The 24,550-nt window shown below is 43.5% G+C and overlaps 2 protein-coding genes across 8 annotated transcripts in view; one reads left to right on the top strand and one right to left on the bottom strand.

Moving 5' to 3' along the window:
• The window catches only part of Mapk10 (mitogen activated protein kinase 10), a 291,857-nt gene that overhangs the window by 105,719 nt on the left and 161,588 nt on the right, over window positions 1–24,550 (bottom strand). For all 7 annotated transcript variants that reach the window (XM_063272867.1, XM_017599084.3, XM_017599083.3 and 4 more), the window contains one exon: window positions 23,675–23,844. In XM_063272867.1, the coding sequence (XP_063128937.1) occupies window positions 23,675–23,844 (170 nt within the window). The remainder of the gene's footprint in view (window positions 1–23,674; window positions 23,845–24,550) is intronic.
• On the top strand, window positions 3,936–4,585 carry LOC120096701 (peptidyl-prolyl cis-trans isomerase FKBP2-like). The gene is made up of 2 exons (XM_039092885.2): window positions 3,936–4,084; window positions 4,247–4,585. Exons 1-2 carry the CDS (start codon window positions 3,936–3,938, stop codon window positions 4,509–4,511), a joined length of 414 nt encoding a protein of 137 aa, XP_038948813.1. The 3' UTR covers window positions 4,512–4,585.

Here is a 24,550-nt window from a genome sequence, read left to right as displayed (position 1 = left end):
GAAAGAAATGTCATGATTAGATCAGAGAACAACTTTCTGTCTAAATTAGAGTAGTAACACTAGTCCCTTATTGTCTCCGTGTGTGTGTATGAGTGTGCATGTGTGTGTGTGCGCATGAGTGTGCGCGTGTGTGTGTATGTGTGTGTGCGTGTGCAATGTGTGTGTGTGCGTGTGCATGTGTGTGTATGCAAGTGTGCGTGTGTGTGTGTGTCTGTGTCTGTGTCTGTGTGTCTGACTGTCTTTGTGTTGCTATGGCTTGAAAGGGAAAAAGTCACTTTTTTTTTTTTTGGTTCTTTTTTCCGGAGCTGGGGACCGAACCCAGGGCCTTGCGCTTCCTAGGTAAGCGCTCTACCACTGAGCTAAATCCCCAGCCCCAAAAAGTCACTTTTTAATGAGTATCAAATAATGTCACACATCGTAGTTTGATTATACATTAGGAAATTTAATCTGCACACAAATTTACTTGCCCTACGATGTTGGCACTATTAGTCCCATTTTACGAAGAAGAACTGTGAAGCTCAGGGGATCTCAGGCCCCATTTCTAACGGACAGCAGACGCTAAGCTGAAATCCCCACGTGCCGAATGTCAGATTCCGTAGTCCTAGACCCACAGGATGCGAAGACACTGAGTCCTCATTAGAAACTGCTGCGTCCGCTGTGATTTGCTGCCTACATTATATATTAAATAATCTGTTTTTCACACGATGAATTCTATTATTCTCATCTGAGTATTTATAACCAACACAGAGAGATTTACTTCAGTGTACAATAATAATAAAGTAATAATATTTCATTAGAATATTATTCTTCTCTGGGGAAAGGCACCTTAATTGTTGGAAGAAGCATAAAACAAGATGTGGAGTCCCTTCTGGAAAATTCTGTTGGGACAAGGCTTGCTTTTATCTCAGTGATCAATATTAAAAAGTGGACTCCCCAGCTTATGTGGTAGACAATATGGTATACGTTTAAGGAAGATAAGTGTCTTAGTTAGGGTTTTACTGCTGTGAATAGACACTGTGACCACAGAAAGTCTTATAAAGAGAAACATTTAATTGGGGCTGGCTTACAAGTTCAGAGGTTCAGTCCATCATCACCAAGGTGGGAGCATGGCAGCATGCTGTTCAAGTTCCCAAGTCACTGAAGTACTGCTATCTGACATGTTTCATAGACGTTATCCAAGATTCTCACACACTGAAAAGGGAATCTAAAGTCTGAGGCAGATAAAAAAAAAGGCTTGACTCCATTGTTCACGCTGGGAACCAATAGTCACAGACGATGGTTTAAGTAGCAGACACCATTTACCACGTGTCTGAGGATTACTATTGCTGTGAGCAAATGCAACTTGGGAGGAAGTTTTCTTTCCTTTGCTCACAGTTTGAAACAACAGTCCATCATCAAAAGCAGGGAGGGTGGGAACTCAAGCAGGGCAGGGCTCTGGAGGCAGGAGCTGATGCAGAGGCCATGGAAGGGTGTCTTACTGGCTTTCTTCCCATGGCTTGCTCAGCCTGCTTTCTTACAGAAACCAGGACCATCAGCCCAGGCATGCAGCTACCCATAATGAGCTAGGCCCTCTTCCATCAATCACTAATTAAGAAAATGACCTACAGGCATGCGTAAGTCTATTCTTAATCTTCTTAACTGAGGTTCCCTCCCCTCAGATGACTTTAGCTTGTGTCAAGTTGACGTAAATCTCTCCAGCAGGCCATGGTTTTCACCGGCCAAGAGTCTGGATCAAGGTGGTCACAGGCTGAAGGGATGTTGTACAGCTCAAGTTCATACAGGCAACAGATTTCCCCGTTTCCTGTGGTTCTAAGCCTGAGACCTGGATTGCCTTGCCAACCAGGACTGCAATCGGCAGCCACCCTAGTTTGTGAGCCTCAGACAAGATCAGGTCTCACTTCCTCAAAGACGACATTCGGCTGCATTAGTGTGATGCGAGGGAGCCTATACTTAACCCGGGAGCCAACTATCGCATTACCCGGGTCATGCTGGCAGACTAGAGATGAGCCATTCTCCACCTATTTGGGGGTGGGGGTGCTTAGCAAGTGCCGAGCTCATTCATATCACCTTAAATTGCACCTTAGGACAGGAAGTCCTTGGAACGAATGTACTCACCCAGCTCTCCTCTATCACCAATACGCCTTTCCATGCTTCTAAATCGATTGTAGTTTCTGACCTGAACAAAGACTCGGGCAAATTGAAGACTAAAGATTTTGAATTGCTTTGTGCAAGAAAAACAAATCATAAAATAGCAAATTCACCTCGCCTAATTCGCTTCGGTACTGTGAAGATCATCTCTCAAGATTAGCTACTTTACAATATTGAATTCAGTCACTGTGATGAACCCTGAATGAATGGATCTGAATAGCAATCTGAGCTGCCCGGAGCTGGTAATCCTGCAGCCTACAGAAGCTGGTAATCCTGCAGCCTACAGAAGCTGGTAATCCTGCAGCCTACAGAAGCTAGTCATCCTGCAGCCTACAGAAGCTGGTCATCCTGCAGCCTACAGAAGGCAAGGCGGTACGTGCTCTGTAGTCTCAGAGCACAGTGATCCATCAGTCCTGAGCCAGTGTGACCAGAAACATTCTCTCCAGTTCAGCTAACAGACAGAAGGTTTCCGGTAAATCAGTGACATGAAAACAATATTATCTGTACACCATGTCACTGTCTCTCCTCAAAGATGCCTTTATGGATTTTATTTTCCTTGGAGAAGGAAAGAAAATAATCATTAACTTTTTTTACATGTTTTAGTGTGTTTTTTTTACATGTCTACTGTGTGTGTGTGTGTGTGTGTGTGTGTGTGTGTGTGTGTGTTCTGGAATAGTTTTGTCCTCTGGGCGTGGTTGACGCCAGAAACAAGGCTCTGAGACGATGAACGATCTGAAAACACTCCTCTAGCAGTTATCTCGGTGGCATAGTGCTCACCAATGCAGACTTTTAAATCCAGATCTGTCCAGCTTTATCTGCAAGCTTGGGGTGGGGGGACTTTAAGTGGGTGATAAAACTGACTTGCCATAATGGAAAAATATATGCAAACTTGAAGGGAGTAATTTTGTTAAAGCCCAGTATTGGAAATTTACAGAAAAAATAATAGGATGATACAGGTCATAGCAAGTGGGAAAGGAATATTTGTGGTCATGGGTGTATATGTACATGATGCACAAATGTAGATTTTGCTGTATTTTGCGTTAGAATGATTGAAGGTATTACGAAAACGTCAAGATTATGGAATTTCACATACATACATATAAGTCTATATACACAGAGAGATCGTGCCCATATGTATAAAATACAACCATATATATATATATATATTTCTACATATATGTATTTCTACATATATGTATTTCTACCTATATGTATTTCTACATATATGTATTTCTACATATATGTATTTCTACCTATATGTATATGTATTTCTACCTATATGTATTTCTACCTATATGTATTTCTACATATATGTATTTCTACATATATATATGTAGAAACATATTGTTCCTCTAGAAAAATGTAAAGATCTGCGAACAAGAGATCCAGAGTCCTGCTAACTTCGTCACATTAGCAATTGTTTTAAGATGGACTATAAGAACAAAGTAAACAGCAATGGACGCCCTAGAGTCATTCAGAGTCAGGTCAGAAGTGCTCTCCTTGGTCCTCTGTCCCAAAATGATTCAAAGAGTCAAAAAAGAGGTAAGATAATCAAGATGTGAAGTCAGCAGCAGAGCTCCAGCCTATTCCATGCACCGGATAAGAAATGAAATGACTCCATTCTGTAAGGCTGGGATTGCGCGCTGTTGTGTAAATGATGGCGCCTATTTCATAAGCATAGCTTTCATGTCTGTGTGGTTGAGTTCCCCTCGGCAATGAAAGTAGAACCTGATTAAAGGACAAGCTTTGGGAGTCAAAGAGTGAAGGAGGCACTTTCAGAAAGAAATATGTCTGTTTCAAATCAGAAGAAGACCCCAGAGCCATCCATTAACCCTCCCAAGAATTCACTGGCCATTCATTCATCTGACGAAGGCTTTGTCAGGGCCCCAGTCCTGACTGCCATCGGTCTTGAGGAAGCAGGAGGAAGAGACATGAGGTGACAGCCTTAGTCTAGAAAGTTAGCCCATTCATTCGTCATAAGCCTGTTATTTCATTGTGCCATTTTTGAGAATCCCTTGTCCCTAATCTACATAATACAGCTGCCGAGAACTCGGTGTGCCAGTACCAGGAAATAAAATCCCCATTGATTGAAAATAAGGCCCACGGGAAAGCTAGAAGATGGGACGGAGTTTGACAGCAGCCTACCACAGAACCAGCCCTTTGTTTTCTCCTTTGGCACTGGCCAGGTCATCAAGGGCTGGGACCAGGGGCTACTGGGGATGTGTGAAGGGGAAAAGCAGAAGCTAATGATGCCGTCTGAGCTGGGGTATGGAAAGCGGGGAGCCCCCCCAAAGATACCGGGTGGAGCAACCCTGGTGTTTGAGGTGGAGGTGCTCAAGATTGAGAGACGTTCAGAACTGTAGCAGGCTGCAGAGGGGTAGGAGGCCCCTGTCAGGGACCAGACTGTTTAAAAACAAACAAAAAAACCTTTAAAAACGCCCCCCCCCAAGAAGAAAAGAAGGCCCCAAAGTCAATGCCCATGATTGAGAACACAGTTGGGACATGAGATTCAGAAAGTCAAGGTTATCTCAAAGGCTGATGTAACAAGATCCTTCTCCTCCCTCCTGGCAGTTACTGGAAACTCTGAGCTTGAGAGAGGCTCTGAGGAATCAGTAGACCGTGCCTTCTTCCCAGGTCTCCCTGTACCCAGATCTGAGTCAGGACAATGCATGAAAGCAAAATGAAATGCGAACGTGCGGGAGAGAGCTCCTTGACCACTGCTCCCTTCACGGCGTTCCTTCTTGCCATGAGAGGAGATGGAAACCCCCATGGCTTTGATTGGGTGAGGAAAGATATAGCCATGAAGATCTCTAGATCTCTGCAAAATGGCTGCCTGTTCCCTGGAAATACCCAGCACCTCTGACTCAAAGGGAAGGTAGAGAGTTCAGACTGGCTCTTTGTGTCCAGCATCTTAAGCCGTGTCCTGTCTCCTAGGTATCCAGCAGCAGGTCCTATCTCCAGGACAAAGCTCTGAAGGAAGTGAGGACTCTGGCTCGTTACTGAAGCTTCCGTGCCCAGCCTGGCATGTGGAGCACAGTAGGTGTGTAATAAATGCTTAGTAAATCGTAAAGAATGGCAGTGAAGAGGATCCCGACTTCAAGGAAGGAATCGAGCGAGATAGAAAAGGAAATATGCACAGGACGAAAGTTAAGAGCGGCTTCATCTCTGTGTCTCATTCATGCCCAGTCCTCCAGTTCTTCAGCAGTGGGTTATGTGACGAAAACAAGTGAACCATAAGCAAGCAACAGTGTTTACAAACCTAGCAGTTCTTCTCCCTTAGAAGAACCATGCTCCTGGTTAACCAGGTGGAACAGAAGCGAAGAGAGATAGCGAATGCTAAGACTGTTAGTAAAATTATCAGAGAAATTTAACTACATTGCATTATCGTTCCAAAGGAGTTATCAATATTTCTCCAAAGAGACATCGACTTACCCATTTCTTTTCTGGTGTGTTTCAGGCGATAGTTTCGGTTTGCACACACAGAGCACACATCGGAGGGAGAGCGGCACCGTGTGAACATTTGTGTAGATTTCAGTAAACGTGAAAAGATCTCGGTTCTAGTTAGAGGACTCTTAAAAGCCAGCATGTTTTATATCGCGAGGATTATTTTAAAGTGTTTTTGAATAGCAATTTCATGAGATTGGTAAAATATAGAGAGGTTATTATTATTCATTAAGACTGGGTTGTTACAGTGTTACTGTAAACACGTACTATTATGAATAGTAGCAAAGGGACCTGGATCCTAGTAGTTAGACCATGGGTAGCATCTCTTATGTGCTTATGCAGTTAAGGCACAGTGATCAGCCTGTGACACCGATGGCCGAGCGGGAGGCTTTAGATAATCGCATCCTCACTGAGGATAGGAAAACAGAAGCACATGTTCCTGTATCTCCCCATGATGGTAAGACGCCAAAGCTATAACACGGACAACTCATCGTGGGCAGCAACACCTAGAACTGGGAGCCAGAGACTTGCACTTAACAGAGAGTTGAGTTCAGGTCCCGAGCATCCATGCAAAAGAGCAGATGTGGATCTGCTCCTGTAACACCAGTGCTGGGATGGGTATGGCCGTCCCGGGGATCAGTGGCTAGCCAAATTAGTGAATTATCTGTTCAGTGGGAGAGTGTGTCTCAAAATTAAGAAAAAGAACAATTGAGAACACATTTAGCATCCACCCTAGACCTACATATACATAGGCATAGACATATACATATACTTGCATACACAAAAACATATACACCACACACACACACACACACACACACACACACACACACAAAAGAGTATTTTTTTAAAAGTACTATGAACCAAAACAAACCAGTATATTGTTGCTTTGCTGGAAACTGACACAGTAGTTGAAGAACAAGACTTAGACATTCAGAAATGAATAAAAATACTTCTAACAAGAATAATAATTCACATTTCAAAGGCGATGACATCCAAAGCCAGTCACTTTGCATCCCAACAGACTGTAATGCAGAAATGTTCCCTTTGTCCTCTTAGGAAACAGATGCCTACCGATTTATGGTGGGGTTGGGTTTCAATAAACCCATCACAAGTCGAAAATATCCTAAAGTCAAAAATGCATTTAGTGCATCTAATCAGCCGCGCATTGTTGCTTAACAGCACAGGACTGGGAAACAGCTGTGGCTCAGTGTCCCTGCCCAGCACTGGAAGAGCGGGAGCTGCCTCAGATCTCTATCTGCACACAACATCAAGATCGAAGATAAGGGTATATACATCACGCATGCGCGCGCGCACGTGTGCGCGCGCACACACACACACACAGGGGGCAGGAGGAGGGGCGGGGAGGGGAGAGAAGGGAGAGGGGGAAAGGGAGGGAGGGGGAGAGAGAAAGGGGGCGGGGGAGAGAGACAGAGAGACAGAGAGACAAAGAGACAGAGACAGATTTCCAAAGCTGGCAACTGTCTAGAAATTCCTACATAAACACCGAGGTTCATAATTTCTTCTTGGTAGTTCAAAAACTCCTTTCCAAGTAAAACATGGTTATAATATTTCCCTAAAACTGAGGAAGGGAACATGGGCAACTGATCCAAGTGGGGCTTTTATTAATAGTTCGCCTCTGAGGCAGACGCATCAGGATGGAAATGAAGCAATACAGCATCAGAAACATACACTGTAGTGTAGAACAGGGGCAGATTCATGGACACTTCCAGGTTGAGTTGGCACAATGCAGACAGAGCTGAGTCCTAGCTTTTCAGCTAAAGAGATTCATCTTCCTCCAAGCTCGAAGATGTGCGGTGTCAAGGGCGCAGGAACCACTCTGTGGCCAATGATCGTCGACATCTCTGATTTCCCTCTCCACTCCCTTTTCTTAGCTGGCTGCGGGGTGAAAAGCGTGCTCCCATTGGCCACTGCTTTGATAGGCAGCCGGAAGTTTAAAGTGACTGAACCGCTTGCAAAACAAACCGTGTGTCTTTGGGGCGGAGACTTCACGGTCCAATCAAATTTCTCTATTTGACAGCACAGCTCATCAAATATGATCCAAGGCAAGCAGAGGTAAGTGCTATACTCAAATTCACTTTCTCACAAAGAATTGTTGCTTCCTTTCAAAATGAGTCCCATCAGTACCTTCTTCCTCCTGGAAAATGATTCCCTCACCATCTTCATTCCTCTTCCTGGTCCCTTTGTTGTCCTGTCCCTCTGGGAATCTTCTGCTTCCTTGGTGCTCATTTGCCTTTGCTTTCATTCCCCTCCTTTATGTTTCTGGCACCTGTCCCTCCTCTTATTTCTATGTCTTTCTATCCCTGGTGCCTGCTGTCCTTCACGTGTGTGCCTTTGAACACCCAGAATTCCTTCTCTCATCCCTCACTAAACAGTGTAGACCTCTTTATCTGTGAGGACTCAGTCAGCGCTGCTAAATGTACAGTACATAATTCCAGCCAAGAATAAGAAAGGCAAGATGACACACTCAGAGGCCTGTATCCCAACCAGGTGATTAGCTCCCAAATCAAATGATGGGCAGACCAGACATCTGACAAGAATAGTTTGTCATATTTTGGTACAGGGGAAAAAAATGGATCCCAGAAAGCTAGGAGGAGACAAAATAGATAGTGGAGAAAGCCAGGAGCTTAACTAATAGCAGTATCGGCTAGGTGAATGCCCCACACCACACCGCGTGCTCGACTTCAGAACTAGAGCCGGAAGCAAGCTCGACGCCTGTGCCTTAAAGAGGTTCCGGTCTGGAGCGAAATAAGGCAGTGCCGAGAGGAAGAAGGCAGTGTAGAGATGACGTAAAGCTGGCACAACCGAGAAAAAGCAGGCTCGACTAGAAGCTGCCGGAAGGAAGGAATGCTGCATTTAGCTCCGTTCGGCGAGAGCTTGGCTGCTTTAGAAAGCACAAAAGCTGTAGAGCCCCCCAGCGCTTCTCCGTTTCGTGGGCACGCTAGCCTCCCGCACAGCTAGATGGCAGCTCGTAGCTGCGTGGCTGAGTTCCAGCCAGTCGGAGGGAGCAGAAGAGAAGCATCACGTGTAGCCTTGTCCGTAAAAGTTGCCCTGTGGTTTTATGCTCTTCTGGCCATTTGGAGATTCCAACGCTTTTCTGTCACGCTGTCCCTGAAATGGCTAAACAGATGCTGGCTCCCACCCCCTCCTTGTCTTTTCCCTTTAAGCTTCTATCAGTCTCTTTTCAATTTGTTACAGCAGCCAGAATGACCCTGACTTAAGTATAAGCATTGAAGGACGACGTGAAGAAATTGCCCAAGAGGAGCAAGGCTGGTGGCTCTGTCCCTGTCCTCCTGGATGGTGGGCCCTTGTCTGTTCAACTCTGTAGCCCATTGCTATGTCACCGTTCTAATATCATTTAGCTACCTGATAAGTACTTAACGAGAATACAGTAAGGAGATGTCACAGAAGCGATCTTACATGCGCGCATGCGCAGATGAACTCGCTGGTGTTTATACATGTGGAGGCCAGAGATCGACAGTGGGGCTCTGCCTCTGTGGCCCTCCACTTTGTTTGCTGAGACAGGATCTCTCACTGCTTGGCTGGTGAGCAAGGCCCTGGGATCCTGTGTCTGCCAAAGCACCAGGGACATGGACACAGGACACAAGCTCAGCTTGCACATAGATGCTGGTGCTCCAAACTCAGGTCCTCATACACATACGCAGCAAGCAGTTTAACCAGGAAACCCTCTCTCCACCCACATGTGTACTTCCTCTTGTATTTTCTTTAACGGTGAGTATGAATAACTTCCGTTGTTAGTGTTTTGTTCATTGATTCAGCCTAGCCATCCTGAATCCAAAAATGTTCACTGCGCAAAGCACTAATAGATCTGATCCCGACTTTACACTGTAGCTGTGAAATTGGTACTCGGGTGCGATTCTCCAAACTTCGGATGCTAATGGTACCTATCCTGTGTTGGTGACCATGTTCTCTCCCCGCCTCTCTGCCCTGGATGCGGAGTTTGAAAATAAGGACAATCCTTCCATTTTCCCTGAAATGACTCTTTAGAGTATACTGTGTGTTGGATGTCATCAGATCAAGTTGAAATTAGTATGGCATTCAATAAATGGTTTGAAATATCAATTTTGTTATTACCAGCTCATTCTTTAGAAAGTCCAATGGCATAACTATTATATGTATTACACTAACATTTATATACAACAGCATCCGTTAATAGATCTAATGATAGATTCTGAGTGAGTTTTATTAATTAACGCATTAATACCTCTAAATAACCATGAAATAACATGAATAACCATGTCATTAATTTAATATATACATGTGTTGCTAAAGCATGTTATAGGAAACAATTCAAGATTTAAGATGTTTCCATTATGTACCAAGCATTTTCAAAATCTTGTAAACATACTCTGAACACAAATCCTAATTCTGATAAAATCACCCTGTAGCAACAAGCATTAAATAGCAATAAAGTATAAATAATTGCAAAGAGACGCTGCAGCAGCACAGGTGAGGAAGCAGTCAGTTGCGCTGAGCCATGGGGAAGGTGAGAGAGGGGTAAGAGAAAAGATTCTTGCAGATGAAACTGGAATAGAAGCTCACCCCAGGAAAAAGGAGGCACATCGCGCACAGCCAAGTAGAGAACAGAATGGCTTTCAGAAGGGATATCCAGGAAGCTGAATGGAGACACCTAGATCTCAGCTCCCATGGAACCAAAATAGATGGATGGGTGGATGGGTGGGTGGATGGATGGATAGATAGATAGATAGATAGATAGATAGATAGATAGATAGATAGATAGTTAGAAGATACATACATACATGCATACATACACAGATACATAGATAGATAGATAGATAGATAGATAGATGATAGATAGGTAGATGATAGATAGATAGTAGATAGATGACAGATGACAGAGATATAGATGACAGATAGATGATAGATGATAGATAAATGATTGAGAGATGATTGATAGATGATAGACAAATAGATAGATGATAGATAGATAGATGATAGATAAATAGATGATAGATAGATAGATTATATATAGATGATAGATAGATAGATAGATAGATAGATAGATAGATAGATGATAGATAGGTAGATGAAGACAGACAGATAGACCAGAGGGACAGAAATGTGACACACACCACAACTTGCTCTTGACCAGGACATCAAAAGCACAGAATGGATAAAGGACAGCCTGTGCAACAGATGGGGTACAGGATTCAAAGTTGACTCTCATTTCTCATCTTGTGCAATGGTAAACAAACTCAAATACATCAAACAGATGGAGTAGAGGGTTCAAACTCACCCCTTAGTTCTCACCATGTGCAGTGGTAAACTGAAGTACACCAAAAGCCTAAATGTAAGACCAGCAACTGCCATTACTGGAAGAAATACACGTGTCAACATACAGACAATGGCGACAGATTTCCGAATCAGATCTCCAAAGCAAAGCAAAGACAACACACGACAAGGGGGATCGAATCAGAGCACGAAGATCTGCACAGCAAAGGAAGCAATTCATGGGGGGTGGGGTACAGACTGGAAAATCCATCTAGCTCCACTCACCAGGCGGGGGCAGAGAGGTAGCATGCAGAGCACACAAGGAACCAGAAAGAAACTTTAAAACAACCCAATTTTAAAATGAAGAAGATCCGGGTGGATGTATCTCAAATGAATAAATGCAAACAGACAATAAATAAATGGGAAGACTTAGTAATATTAGCTCTTAGGGCATGCAAATAAAATCAAAACTATCACTAAATCCCATCTCATTCCAGTTGTAGCAACCATTACCAAATTAATTCAGGGTCGGGGGCACCCGGGCTGAGGAGGTAACATCATCCATAAATGTCTATAAGGTGATTGCATGAGAAGCTGGTTCCTATGACCAGCATCTACATTAGAAACAAACAAGGAAAAACAAAGAAACACTGGCAGAGCCAAGGCTCACAAGGGCCTGGGAGCTCACACGCCAGCTAGTCTAGCCTAGGAAGTGAGCCCCGAGTCCCAGGAGAGACCCTGGAGTTGAGGATGACTAATGAAAAACTACCATAAACATGCAAGGCAAAGCACAAGTGTGTAGTCTCCGAACCTGTGGAAGGAGATGTGAGGTAGAGACAGGAGAATGCTGGAAAGTGCTTGGGTACATAGCCTGGTGTACATCATGGGAAAACATCAGAGACTGCCTCAACCAAGATGCAAAGTGAAGACCCATACCCAGGGTTGTCCTCTGACCTCCACAAGGGCGGCATGGCAAGCTCATGCTTGCTTGCATTAGTATACAAGAAGGTGTATACACACACACACACACACACACACACACACACGACACATACATACACACACAGACACACACAAAAGACACATACACACAGACACACACAAAAGACACACACACAGACACACACACAAAAGATACATACACACACACAAAAGACACATACACACAAACACACACACAAAAGACACATACACAAAAGACACATACACACACAGACACACAAGACACACACACACAGGGGGACAGGGTGGGGGTGGCAGCTGGGGGAAGAGAAACAAACAAAATATACTACTCATGGGAAATAAAACCTGAGCTTGGCCTCTGGCCTCCACACTCACATGCATACATGCATGCACAAGTTCACACGTAAACATTCAGATACACACATGTACACATACATGAACAGTCAATAATAACACATGAATAAAGTCAACACAAAACTAAACAATGCTCATAAGGATGTGGGAAAGGGGAACCATCCCCAATGGTGAGAATCAAAGTTAGCAAGTCACAGGAGTGACAGCCGATCCAACCATATGCTTCTAGACATGTATTGAAGCAGATCAATGGGCACAGTGAAGAACTACTGCAGACGCATATTTACCAGGGCGTTATTTCCTCAGTAGCTAAACTGAGGAATCAAACTAAGTGCCCCTCAAGAGAGCCATGGAGAAAGGAAATGTGGTATACACATGGTGGTATATTAGTCAGCAAAGAATAAAATCTCAGGGATTGCAGTGGAATAGACACTGGAAAATACAGTATGTTAAGGGAAGTAATCCAAGCACACACACACACACGCACACACACCAGTATTTTCTTTTCTCTCACACATGGAAACAAACGTTAGCCTGAAAGTGAAATCTTCATAACCTAAGGCTCAGAAGTATGTGGAGATTAGAGAGCAGAAGAGAGATGGACAGATGGATGGATGGATGGATGGATGGATGGATGGATGGATGGATGGACGGATGGACGGACGGATGGATGAGCATAACTGATGCATGCTGTGTGCATGACTGGAGATAACACTAGATCCCAGGAAACATGTTCATTTGTGTTCCTTTTGAATAGAACCATAAGTTCTTCGGCGGATAGTATATTTGGGGAAAAGTGCTAGTATGTTGTTCTACAGAATTAGAAACTGTTCTGCCAAGGAACTTTCCTCTGTAGGCAGTGTGGAAGCCAGGGCTGGGTATCAGTCAATCATCCGAACCACTGGGGATGGCACTCCACCCGGACACTCCCAGCCTCCAGCCTACGACGGTAGCAAACCCCTATGAGCTGACAAAGTCTAAATGATGTGGCTGAGCTATGAGCGATTCCTAAGTAAGACATTCACAGTGAACGGCAAGCTTGAGTAGACCACAAATCCATGTATGAAATACCAGCGGAATTCAGGCATAACAGAAGAGAAAGGCCCGAGGAAGAAGACCATTTTACAAATGCAATATTGAAAGAGCAATGAAAAATAGCCATCAAGAGAGAGAGACCTAATGCCTGACCATGGGGATGGTGGGAAATCAGGGAGCAGTGAGCTTCAACCCCAGCTAACACTGCCAGCCACTTAGCAGCCAACAACATTCATGACACTTGTCTCTAGGTGTTCATGTCTCCCCTCTTGCCTGGTTCTTGACATCTGCCTCCAAATCTCTTTTGGATTCAGAAAAAATGTCTGATATCCATATCTGTTTTGCTAGCTCCCTCCTGTGGTTTGAAGGTGGCCCGTTCTCCAGGAGCCCTAGTGTTCTCCAGTCGGTAACGCCCTCCCTCAGATGGGAGCCTCAGCGAGCAGGTGGGTCACTGTCTGCATCTTAGTCCAGCCCCACTTCTGGTCCACACTCTGCTTCCTGAATACAAGCAGCCATCTTACCTCCCTGCCTTCATGCCTTCCTCATCATGGTGGACTATCTCCCTTCTCAAATGGAGAGCCACAATAAACTGTTCCTTCCTGATGTTGCTTTTATTACAACCGCAAGCTAACTAATACACTCCTGATCCACGTCTTTGCCCTTTGCAACTTTGGCTTTCCGGTCATTTAACGAGGAAGGCCGGCATCCGTTATTACTGGCTGCAACCTAAGCCAGGCAATAAGACTGAAAACTGACTCATATTGGCTACTACCTAACGCCTGGTGTTAGAACCTGAAGACCCCTGTGTCTGTGCTTCTTCTAGCTTTATCCTCAGACGAAATAACCAGGAAGTGTCACACATGCTGTCCCTCACAGTTCTGTTCCAAACACAGGCAAACTTTGAAAGTCACCATTTTGAAATTCAAAGGAACTAAGAATTAACAATTTGATGGTGGGAGGACCGATCTTGTCTGACGATCCCACTGCACCTGGAATCCAGTAAAGCACAAGCTGCCAGGGCGCTCCCGCGAGGAATTTTCTTGATGGTGTCCTTTGAAGCAGGAAATGTAGGCGACTCCTTTGGTGGCATCCCAGATTAAGGGGCGCAGCAGGAGGACACTGCGCTCTGCCTGCTTGCCCTCCGGGTGACACGTTCATTCATTCTAGCACTGTGACCTTGGTTTCATGACACAGAACCAACTTCTTCGAGAATCCCATGTAGTTGAAGATCAGCAGCTCTCCGGGAACCCTCAGGCCCTCAGCTCCGAACCAGCAGTGCTGAGACATCCAGCCTTGCAGACTAAGCAACTACCGGATTCTCGGCCTTTCCAGTGTACTTATATAGAATAAATAAATCTTCCTTTAAAAAGAGAAGGAAGATGTTAAATTCATATCATCTTATCAAGAGCCTAGAGTAGGAAACAAAAAAAGAGTGACAGAAAGGTCTTTTAGGGTCTAACGAAATCTAAAGGACTTATTTTTAGATGACACTTTGCAGAGAAGTCTTCTTCTATAGGCGGGAGGGAGGAAGCTACAGTTGATTTTATACAGAGATAGGAGGGAAGGGGATCACAGACATAGTCGGTCAGCCATCCGGGGCACTCTTCATGGGGGACACGCTGAGCACAGAAGGCTGCAGATGACATCGAAGAAAGAAAATTGTAGAGTGCACTTGCCTTAGGCCATATGCTTTCTTTTACAAGAAGCGGGTAAGGCCTTCTGCACATAATGGAGTGAGAAAATGGGATTAGGAGCTCACAGGAAACTTGTAAAGGGGTTGTAATGGCCGCCATGGGAAATGGGATAGGAAGCGGAGGAGACACGTAAGCGAAAGGGTTGCTAAGCAAGAACAGGAACCCAGCTGAGGATGAAGCTCATAAACCCATAACGGAGAAAATCAGTGTGGTTATATGACACTCAGCTGGCTTAGCCTTCCAGCAGGAGAGGGCAGCCAGCCAACCGTGCTGATCTGGGTGAGAGCTCGAAGAACAGGGCTACAGTCGGAACAGGGAAGAGGAGGAAACAACATTCATGAAGTACATTATTAATCCTCACGGAGCCAAAGTTAGGTGGGAAAACAATAGCAGGTGAGCGATGGCCTCAGACCAAAGGAAGGCCCTGACAGACACTTGACAGAGTCCTTGAAGAGACACTGAGAGGAACGGGGTGGGAAGGAGGGGGAGCTCCCAGGAAGAGAGGGGATAATGTCAGCTTGACAACAGTGTGATTTGTAATTTTCCCCTCTTCCTCCTTTCCACCTTCGTGGGACTCCCAAACCCTGTGGCCGAGACCTGTTCAGCACACTAATCTATTATCGATTGCATCTGTTACCCTACCCTTGTTGTCCAGTTTACGGTTTTGCTAGGCAAATTTCCTTTCCTTTGAAATCCGAAGTCCATCCGTTTTTAGCCACTTGTCTACCTCATAGTCTGCCGTCTGGGGTGAACCCTAAGAAAGGGTTTTTGGTTTTGTTTTACTTCGCTCTTTTACGTTTTTATAAATATACTTGGGGTTTGAGCCACCTTGATTGAGAGTGCATTTTTGATTTTTATGAATGGACACAATTAAATCCTTTGTGTAAGACATTTTAGTAGCAAAGATAAGACTATAGTTAAACAAGAGCACAGTTCTGAGCATCAGTAAGTATATGTCAGAAACTAAAAGAAGCCTTCGTCCAGTGACCTGGGCAAGCGCCTTTTCTGATGGTGACTCGAACTGTACCATGGTAGACAGGCGCTTAACATGCAACGATCGAAGGCTGAATTCATAGCTTGTGACGGTGAATGGGAAGCGCTTGACAGGGTCGAATATTTTAAATAAATTTAAATTCCACTGCAGGTGAGGATGTGAATCGGAGATGAGCACAGATTGCAGGCAAGGGGAACGCTGGAGCTGTCGGAGCGCCTTCCAAACTGAAAGATGTCTCAGCTCCCGCAGTCAAATCCTAGATGAGCAAGACAGGCCGGTGTTGTAAACGGTGACATCTGGAACGGGCCAGAGGCAGGCTCTGCATGAAGATGGGGGATAGCCTCTTCCCTCCGAACTTTCCACAAAGACCCTTCCAGCACCACTCTCTATAGGGGCATCGCTCATAAGCCCACGGCTGCTCTTCTTTAAAACAAACACGCCTTGTCTGCAGGGGGACAGGGCAGGCCTTCTGAAGCGGTCAGAGCAAGGACGATTGCCTTCTGCTACTCAGCTTAATCCACGCACACCGGTGAAGCTGTGTCCCTCCCGTAAGGAACTTCGGGTTTTCTAAGATAAACTGGATTAGCGTGGAGGTTATCATACATGTGTTGTATGTATACCTATGTTAAATATTACATATAATGAATGCACATGAATCCTAAGATTTACTCATGATCTCTGCATCAGAGAAAGGAGCAAGGTGACCACACAGCGACTTGATATTTTAGAGACGAGGGTCTTTCTTTCGATGACTCTAGAAGACAGGGAGGGGCTTATGAAGCAAGAATTTATGTCAATTAACCACTCCATCTCAGGGACTGAAACAGAATTTATAAATAAGTACAAAATTATTAACTAATTGTCTCTTCTGACAGAGACATTGGTATTCACCCCAATAAGTGATTTCGAAGGAACTCAGATATCTGTAAGTGAATAGTTATTTACGGTAATACAAAGGATTACTCTTCACTTCTACCATAAAATAATGTGTTTAGGCTACAAATTCTTGTTAAGTTTTAACCCTAAGAATATAAATTAATTAGAATTAACTGAAGAATGAGAGAATTTGGAATACTTGTTCATTACATACCTTAAACCCAAATGTAAATTTTTTTGATACTATAACTACCAACTCCATAAATATCACCTGTTATTTTGACATTATATATTTACACATATCAACTCACATACTATAGCCAACACAAGACCATCGGTATTATATATAATATTTTATACGTATGTATATTTCCTCCTAAGCACTCTTCCCTGAAACTTCTACCTATTGTTTCTCGGTGTACTACATTTTCTCCGCGAAAGCAAGAATTGTTGTTTGCAAGTCTTATTCATTGATCGGGAAAATTATAAGTAGATATTTAAAGTCAGACTTAGACAAGGGGGACAAAAAGAACGGCCAAACAGAAGAAAAAAATAAGACATCTGTCTATTCTCTTTCACTTAGGTCCCACTGCGTGAAACCTCTCACGGGTCTGGAGGCACTATCTGAAGCTCAGTGCGCCTGATTTCAAGAAGACTGCAGCTGAAGGTCTGGGTTGCAAAATGAGTAGGAAATCGTGAAGGCAGAATGCACTGCTGTTGCGCATGCAAATGAGGGAGTAATCACTTCCCAGGTCAAGGGCTAAACATAAATGTGTGATGAAAGCCCAGTCACTTAGGGTAATGGCTCATTAGAGGCTGGGAGAAGTGCGCCAAGGGAGTGTGAGCAGTGCCTCCTGAGACCCAATAAAATCACCTGGGAACCGCTGAGCAAGTCTCCCTCCTGTTACTCAGGAAGTTGGGGGCTCTCACCCATCAACCCCATCACCATAACACGGCCCCACTCAAATTCTGACCTTAAAGATGATTTTCTTGGTCTGTGTACATTTGTAAATAATTCCGTAATTTAATTTGTTTGTTACTCGTTTGTTTGTTTTTTTTTTCCAAGGCAAGGTCTCATGTCACTCTGGCTGTCCCAGAACTTGATCTGTAGACTTGACTGGCCTTGAACTTACAGAGATCCACCTGCCTCTCTGCCTCTGCCTCCCAAATGCTGGTATGTGCTACCATGCCCAGCTGTGCCAATGTCTGTGACCTGTGTGTTGTAAATAAGACTGGTCAATAAAGGCTCAAGTTCAAAAGCAGGGAGAAGCACCTCAGGCGAGTTCTTATCAGACTGATCCACGGAGTGTCAGTCAAGTCGTTTCTTTCTTTCTTTTTTTTTTTTCTTTTCTTTTTTCTTTTTTTCGGAGCTGGGGACCGAACCCAGGGCCTTGTGCTCGCTAGGCAAGCGCTTTTCCGCTGAGCTAAATCCCCAACCCGCAAGTAGATTCTTTAACTCCATATCTAGAACATGAGGATTTTTCTTGTTTTAATTTTCTATTATATATATATATATATATATCACACACATATATATGTATATATATACATATATTTATTACATATATATACATATATATATATATATATGCCTACCTTCCTCAAATCTTCTTAAAGTCTTGACAATTTTATGGTTGTTTGGGTATTCATGTAACTAGCTCAAAACACTCCTGCAACCCTCTCCCGAAGACTGGAAAACGCTGACATAGTTTGCTCATTGACTCCTGAATGCTGTTCTTAAGGCTCATCCCAGATTGCTTCATGATTTCCCACCATACAGAGATTAAGACTTTGGTCAGCAGTAAAGTCTGAAAGCCACCGTAGTCATTACTTCTTTTGAAGAAATTTTAGCATTGCTTTGACCCCTGGTATTAAATCAATAATAAGGCAGCTGAAGGAGGAGGAGAAAGTGTGAAAATAAGGAGCAAGTGTCAGACAACTGGAACAGGGTAGAGGAGACTCCATTTCAAGCAAACACAGGGGCTGGGGGCATGGTGGCAAAGTGTCTGTATACCTACATTTACAGTGAAAAAGCAGAGTTCATGTTGGACACACACACACACACACACACACACACACATACACACATGTGCATATACACTTTTGTGGTGGCACAGTGGAAACTTTATGACATCTCTTTTCAAACTGGTTCCTCCGTGTTTTATTCCTGTTCCAAAGTAAAGTTAGTCTAAATAAATGAACAGTCCGTTTCTTAACTTTATGTTTTCTTCAGAGACACAGTCAGATCCAGACCCCAGTTCTAACCAGTCTCTATATTCAGAATTATATGGAATATTTAAGACAACCTACGCATGTAACTGTTATCCTGAACATGGGGATAGTCTGTGGACTCCATGGGCAGGCCTGGCTATAGACACGTGCTGGGTGGGAAGGAGCTCATTGTCTACAAAAGGAAATAGACGAGAAATTAAATGAAGAAAAGTTGGAAGGGAGAGCAACTGAAGACTAGATATGGCATAAACAGTGTCAGACTCACGTTAGAACTAAACAAAGATATTGCAGGGTTTAGATTGAGAAGGCATAAGGAAGAGAAGTAGCTCTGCCTGCAGCATTTACACACACAGAGAAGAGCAAAGCCTGGCATTGTCACCTTTCAGGCCTGCATTGCCCCCTTTGCTGAAATGAAGATGCTCCCCTCCTCCCCAGCTAGAGGCAAAAGAGCCAAGAACCTCAGGAAATGCCAAGGCTTCCATTTTGAAATGCAGGTGGTGTTTTTGTTTGATTTGTTTTGGGTTTTTGTTCTTGTTGCTGTTGCTTTGTTTCGTCTTTCTGATAAATTTGTCCTAAAAATGAGTTTAAAAATCTTACTCATGGGAAGTTTTGAGTCAGGAGAGTATGGTTGAGTGCGAAAGATCAGGGGAACCTGGAGTAAAGGCAGAGAGAAGGCAGTAGACTAAGATAGACTGCAAAAGCCTGGATGGCACCACTGTTTCTTACAAAGATACACTCTAGAGTTCATGAAGATGGTCTGTGGGTCACCATAATCCTAAAACTCACGTCCCCGCTTCGATGTTTAATACGCTGTTGAGATAAGCAATACATTGAGTTGTATGCAAGACTCCCCATACTAGATAGAGTATTGGAGCAACTGAGTACCAAAGGCCCACATGAGACAAATTATTCAAAGAGTCTGCACTATAGCATAGGCACTTTATACAGTTGAGCTGTTCAGGAAACTCTGTCTTGGCTCTGGCCCTTCTCCCTTCTCCCTTCTCCCTTCTCCCGCCACTGGAAGAGAATCTTTCTCTAATAAATTGTCTGAAGTTCTGCTGCATCGTGGTTTTTCTGTCCAACTCCTTGTTCTAGGACAGAAGTAACCAGAACCCCTTCAAGGGCTCCAACAAAACTCAATGTCCCCAGTATCAACTCCGTTATCGACATCTCTTATCAAGCTCTAGTTAAGATCAAGGATCATTTACATCCCATAGAAAGGAAGGAAAGCATCCAGATATTCCATGAAACACATTGTAACAATATGTTCGAATATGATACATTGTAACAATCTTAGAACATGATACACTGTAACAATCTTAGAACAGGATACATTGTGACAATCTTAGAACAGGATACATTGTAACGATCTTAGAATAGGATTGCCAAGTCTTCCGATGATGATCTGAAACCTTATCAAGCTAAATGCTACTCTGACCTGTCAGGGCTTCATCAAAGGTCTACCTATTTCTTGTTACTGGCAGTCCTCACTTTCCATGACAGATTTATTGGAAGGGAAAAAAATTAAACTATTAGAGCTATGAATCTTATTGAGAAAACCTTCCTTGTGTGAATATTCTACAGTTCTTCATCAATCTGCTAAGAAGCACTGTCCTCACCCCAAACTTCAATAAGTTTGGGGTATTAGCAGCAATTATCTTTCATTTTTTTATTATTTTGCTATGCTGTGTGCATGAGTGTTCTGCCTGTGTATATGTCTGTGCACCGCACGTGTGCCTAGTGTCCACAGAGGCCAGAAGAGGGCATTTGGTTCCCTGAAACTGAAGCTGTAGATAATTGTAAACTACCACGTGTCTGCTGGGAATTGAACCCAGGTCCTCTGGATGAGCAGCCAATACTCTTCATGTTGGAATCTTAACTGCCCTGGATACATGAGTACCACTGCCACAGCTGTCACAGAACAACTACTTAAGTGATATATTTACTGTCTTACAACTCTGTACATGAGGAGCCCTGTAGGCACTTCACAGACTAGACCCAAGGTGGTGGAAAACAGAGGTTCTCCATGGGGTCCTAGAAAAGAACCTGCTTCTTTCCATTTGGGGTGTTGGCAGCCTCCAGTTCCCTGAGTTGAGACTAATGTCTCCACTGGCACTAAGCCATTTCCAGCTCCCCAAAGCCAGCCCCATTCCTTGGCTCATGGCCCCACTTGTTACACTGTCAAAGTCTGCCATGTGGCCAGTTTCCAGTGTTTCAAATCCCCTCCTCGCCCTTTCTAATTCCAGGGCTCTGATTGCTCTCTGTTTCCTTTTGTCCTTTTAAGAGCTCCACTGATTATGTTGTTCCCACCTGGATACGTCAGCATAGCCCGCGAGGACTCTTAGCCACACCCTCTGATTCTCCCTGTGTCCCATCAGGCCACATATCTCAGGACCCTGGGGATGATTGGCAGACGTCTTTGAAAGCCAACAAGGCTGCTGCCACTCTATTAAAATATTTTGTACTAGCAAGAGGTTGCCTTATACATGAGCCATAAAAATAGACAAATAAAAAATGCTGTAAATGCTTATTACCTTTTTTATCTCTTTCAATGCTTTCGAAAATAAATGTTTAACCCATTGTTTAAAAATGCCGAAAAATTGTTCCATTTGTAATGTGATGGAAAAATGGAAGTTTAGCAGGTGACTTTCTCTAGCAGCCACCATGTGTTTGGCGGATGTGATGTAAGTGCTAGTGACTGGGCTCAGGGAGTATACCCAGAATGCACCGCACTCGCTCCAGCCACTGCAGACGCTGAAGTAAGCCAGCCAGTGTAATGGAGTGACCAGACTTCAAGTGAATCAAGAGATGTGCAATGAACATTTGGAAAACAGTAAAAACTACCCATTGAAATGCAATTTCCACAATTTTTCCCTTTTTTTTTTAGATATTCGTGTCCTTTTATTATTGTATTTTTCCTATTTAAAACAATTTTTAAACTTGAATACATTTTATCATATTCTTTCCCTCCGCCAGTCTTTCCAGATCCCCTCCCTTCCTGCTCTAGCATATCTTGCAGTTATAATGAGGCCCACATATCTCTAGTTTATCAATCCTTGTTAATACAAGAGCATCTCCAGAGTTACAACTGTATGAATAGGGGCTGCAGAGATGGCTCAGAGGTTAAGAGCACTGAATGCTCTTCCATAGGACTTGAGTTCAATTCCCACCAACCAAATGGTGGCTCACAACCATCTATAGTGGGACTGATGCCCTCTTCTGGTGTGTCTGAAGATAGCTACAGTGTACGCATATACATTAAATAATAAATAAATCTTTAAAAAAATTATAAAAAATAAATGTATGAATAATGTTTAAAATTTTTAAAAATCCATGTAGCATTGCCTTTACTCATTCCATGCTGCGTATTTCTGTTCTCCTCGGACATAAAAAGTAATATATCAGTTATTTAAACAATAAAATATATCAAGTTGATAAATGTCCTTTATAAAATATACATATCTAAATATATTGAGAGTGCATATACTAAAATTTTACTAACTGATATCAATATCAAAATTGAAATTTATTATGCCAATAAGTATACTATATATATTTAGCTAATGCGTTGCATACTAAAATGATTCAAACGAGTATTTGTCAATTAAAACGGTGTTAGTTTTTCACTAGCTTCACGATGCTGAATTCACATGCAGGTGAATTCAGTTTAATCACTCCAGCATAACAAGAAAGAAAAACTGCTTACTAAGGAGCCAAGGAAAGGTTAAGCAAATACGTTTTAAAGATATTAAAGGTGTGTGTGTGTATGTGTATGTGTGTGTGTGTGTGTGTGTGTGTGTATGTGGGGGGGGTATTATATGTACCATGTGTATGCATGCAGGAGAACATGGAGGCCACAAAAGGGCGATGAATCTTCTGGAACTGGAATTACAGGCAGTTGTATGCTGCCAAGAGCCCCTAAGCAAACATATTTTATACTACCTTCTACATAGTTAACTTAATTGTGAACATTGAACTTTGTCTTGGTTGAGGTTTATTGCTTTATTAAAACACCGTGGCAAAGGCAATGGGGGGGGGATTTTTATTTCACCTTATCCTTCCAAGTCACACTCCCTCATGGAGCAGAGGCCATGGAGGGGTGCTGCTTACTGGCTCGCTCCCCATGGCCTGCTCAGCCTGCTTTCTTACAGCACCCAGAGCCCTAGCCTAGGAGTGGCACTGGGCCCACCCACATCAGTCATCTGTTAAGATAGCACCCCACAAGATTGCCAAAGGCCCGTTTGGTGGGGCATTGTATCAGTTGAGGCTGCCCCTCCCCAAATGAGTCTTGGCTATTTGGCAGAAAACTCACCAGTACAAACTTTAATAGTCACAGAGAGAGCTCACTCATCTCTCTTAAATGCGTTGGGGATCTAACTGCCCCTGTCTTGTTCTTGCTGTGAAATACGCACATAAACTTTTCAGAATATGGCAGCAACAGCAAAAACCCTCTCATCCTCCGGGTCTATTTCTTCCCTTGTGTTGTAATGTTTGATTTCTTGTGATAGGAGGCTGTATATTGTTAATGAGTGGAGAAACAAATGGTGCTGATAATTTTATATTTTCAATGTATGTATCTCGCCCGATATTTATTGCTTTGGCCCCTGTAGATGAGGATAGCATGCTCTCTTCAAATGTGGATCGAATCCATCCTACTTACCAAACTATTCCCTGAGCCCCAGAGCCGATCGGCTTCAGGTTCTGGTAGCGCTTTAGAACTGTGAAGGTTGAGTCTCCCACTTCCACACTGTAGAACTGGTTATCTACCTTGCTTTTGCTCATGTTGTAATGTTTGGCAACAGAAGACACATCCACGTGTTTGTCGAATCCCTGTCAAGAAGAACAATGAGACAAGAGGAGCAGTTCAGTGTCGATGGACACAGAGAAGAGAAAAGTCTTTTCTTCCAATGGTTACAAATATCTGGCCATCTGGCATCTAGTCCACCAATCTCACACAGGAAAAAAAAAAACCTGTGTGGAGCCCTGCCAGTTTACTTAAAGGAAATTAACCTTAAAATGCAAACGATGTCTTCTTCATATCGACATTCGAGGCCTGGAAACACAGACCCTGTGACATAGAGTCTCCCCAGCCAATCCCCCAATGCCTGTTTCAAACAGTAAGAGAGGTGGTGCCGTGATCACCTCTCCCCTTTTAGGTAAAAAAATACTGAGACGATAGCTGAGATACTTAAGGATTCAAGAAAATGAGAAAAGTGTCCCCTCGTCATAGGAGGAAGGATAAAGATGGTATCTGTGATCCTTTCCTCAAAAAGAGCCGAGGCCAAAAAGAAACGTGCAGGTTCATTTCCTCTCATTAATACCCAAACTACTACTACCCTTATTCAGTGCTAAAAACACCAGATCGATGATTCCACCTTGTTCAAAACTCCATGACGGTCTGTTTTGCGGATGCTTACGTTTTACATGGACTGGCTTTTGCCTCTCCTGCTTATCTATGGAGAAGTTCATGTGTCAGCCATCTTTGGTAGTTAAAGAGTTATCCTTTAAAAAAAAAAAAGTCTGGCTTTCTTACTAA

This window comes from Rattus norvegicus, chromosome 14, assembly GCF_036323735.1.
Source record: "Rattus norvegicus strain BN/NHsdMcwi chromosome 14, GRCr8, whole genome shotgun sequence".
In the NCBI taxonomy this organism is placed as follows: Eukaryota; Metazoa; Chordata; class Mammalia; order Rodentia; family Muridae; genus Rattus; species Rattus norvegicus.
Note: the sequence above shows the minus strand (reverse complement) of the source record. Positions and strands in the feature narration are given on the sequence as shown.

Bases quoted from the DNA above. Each gene is read 5' to 3' on its own strand.
- LOC120096701 (XM_039092885.2), top strand. From the start codon at position 3,936: ATGTCTGTTTCAAATCAGAAGAAGACCCCAGAGCCATCCATTAACCCT. The intron at 4,085-4,246 runs GTGACAGCCTTA...ATTGAAAATAAG, and splicing joins GCAGGAGGAAGAGACATGAG to GCCCACGGGAAAGCTAGAAG.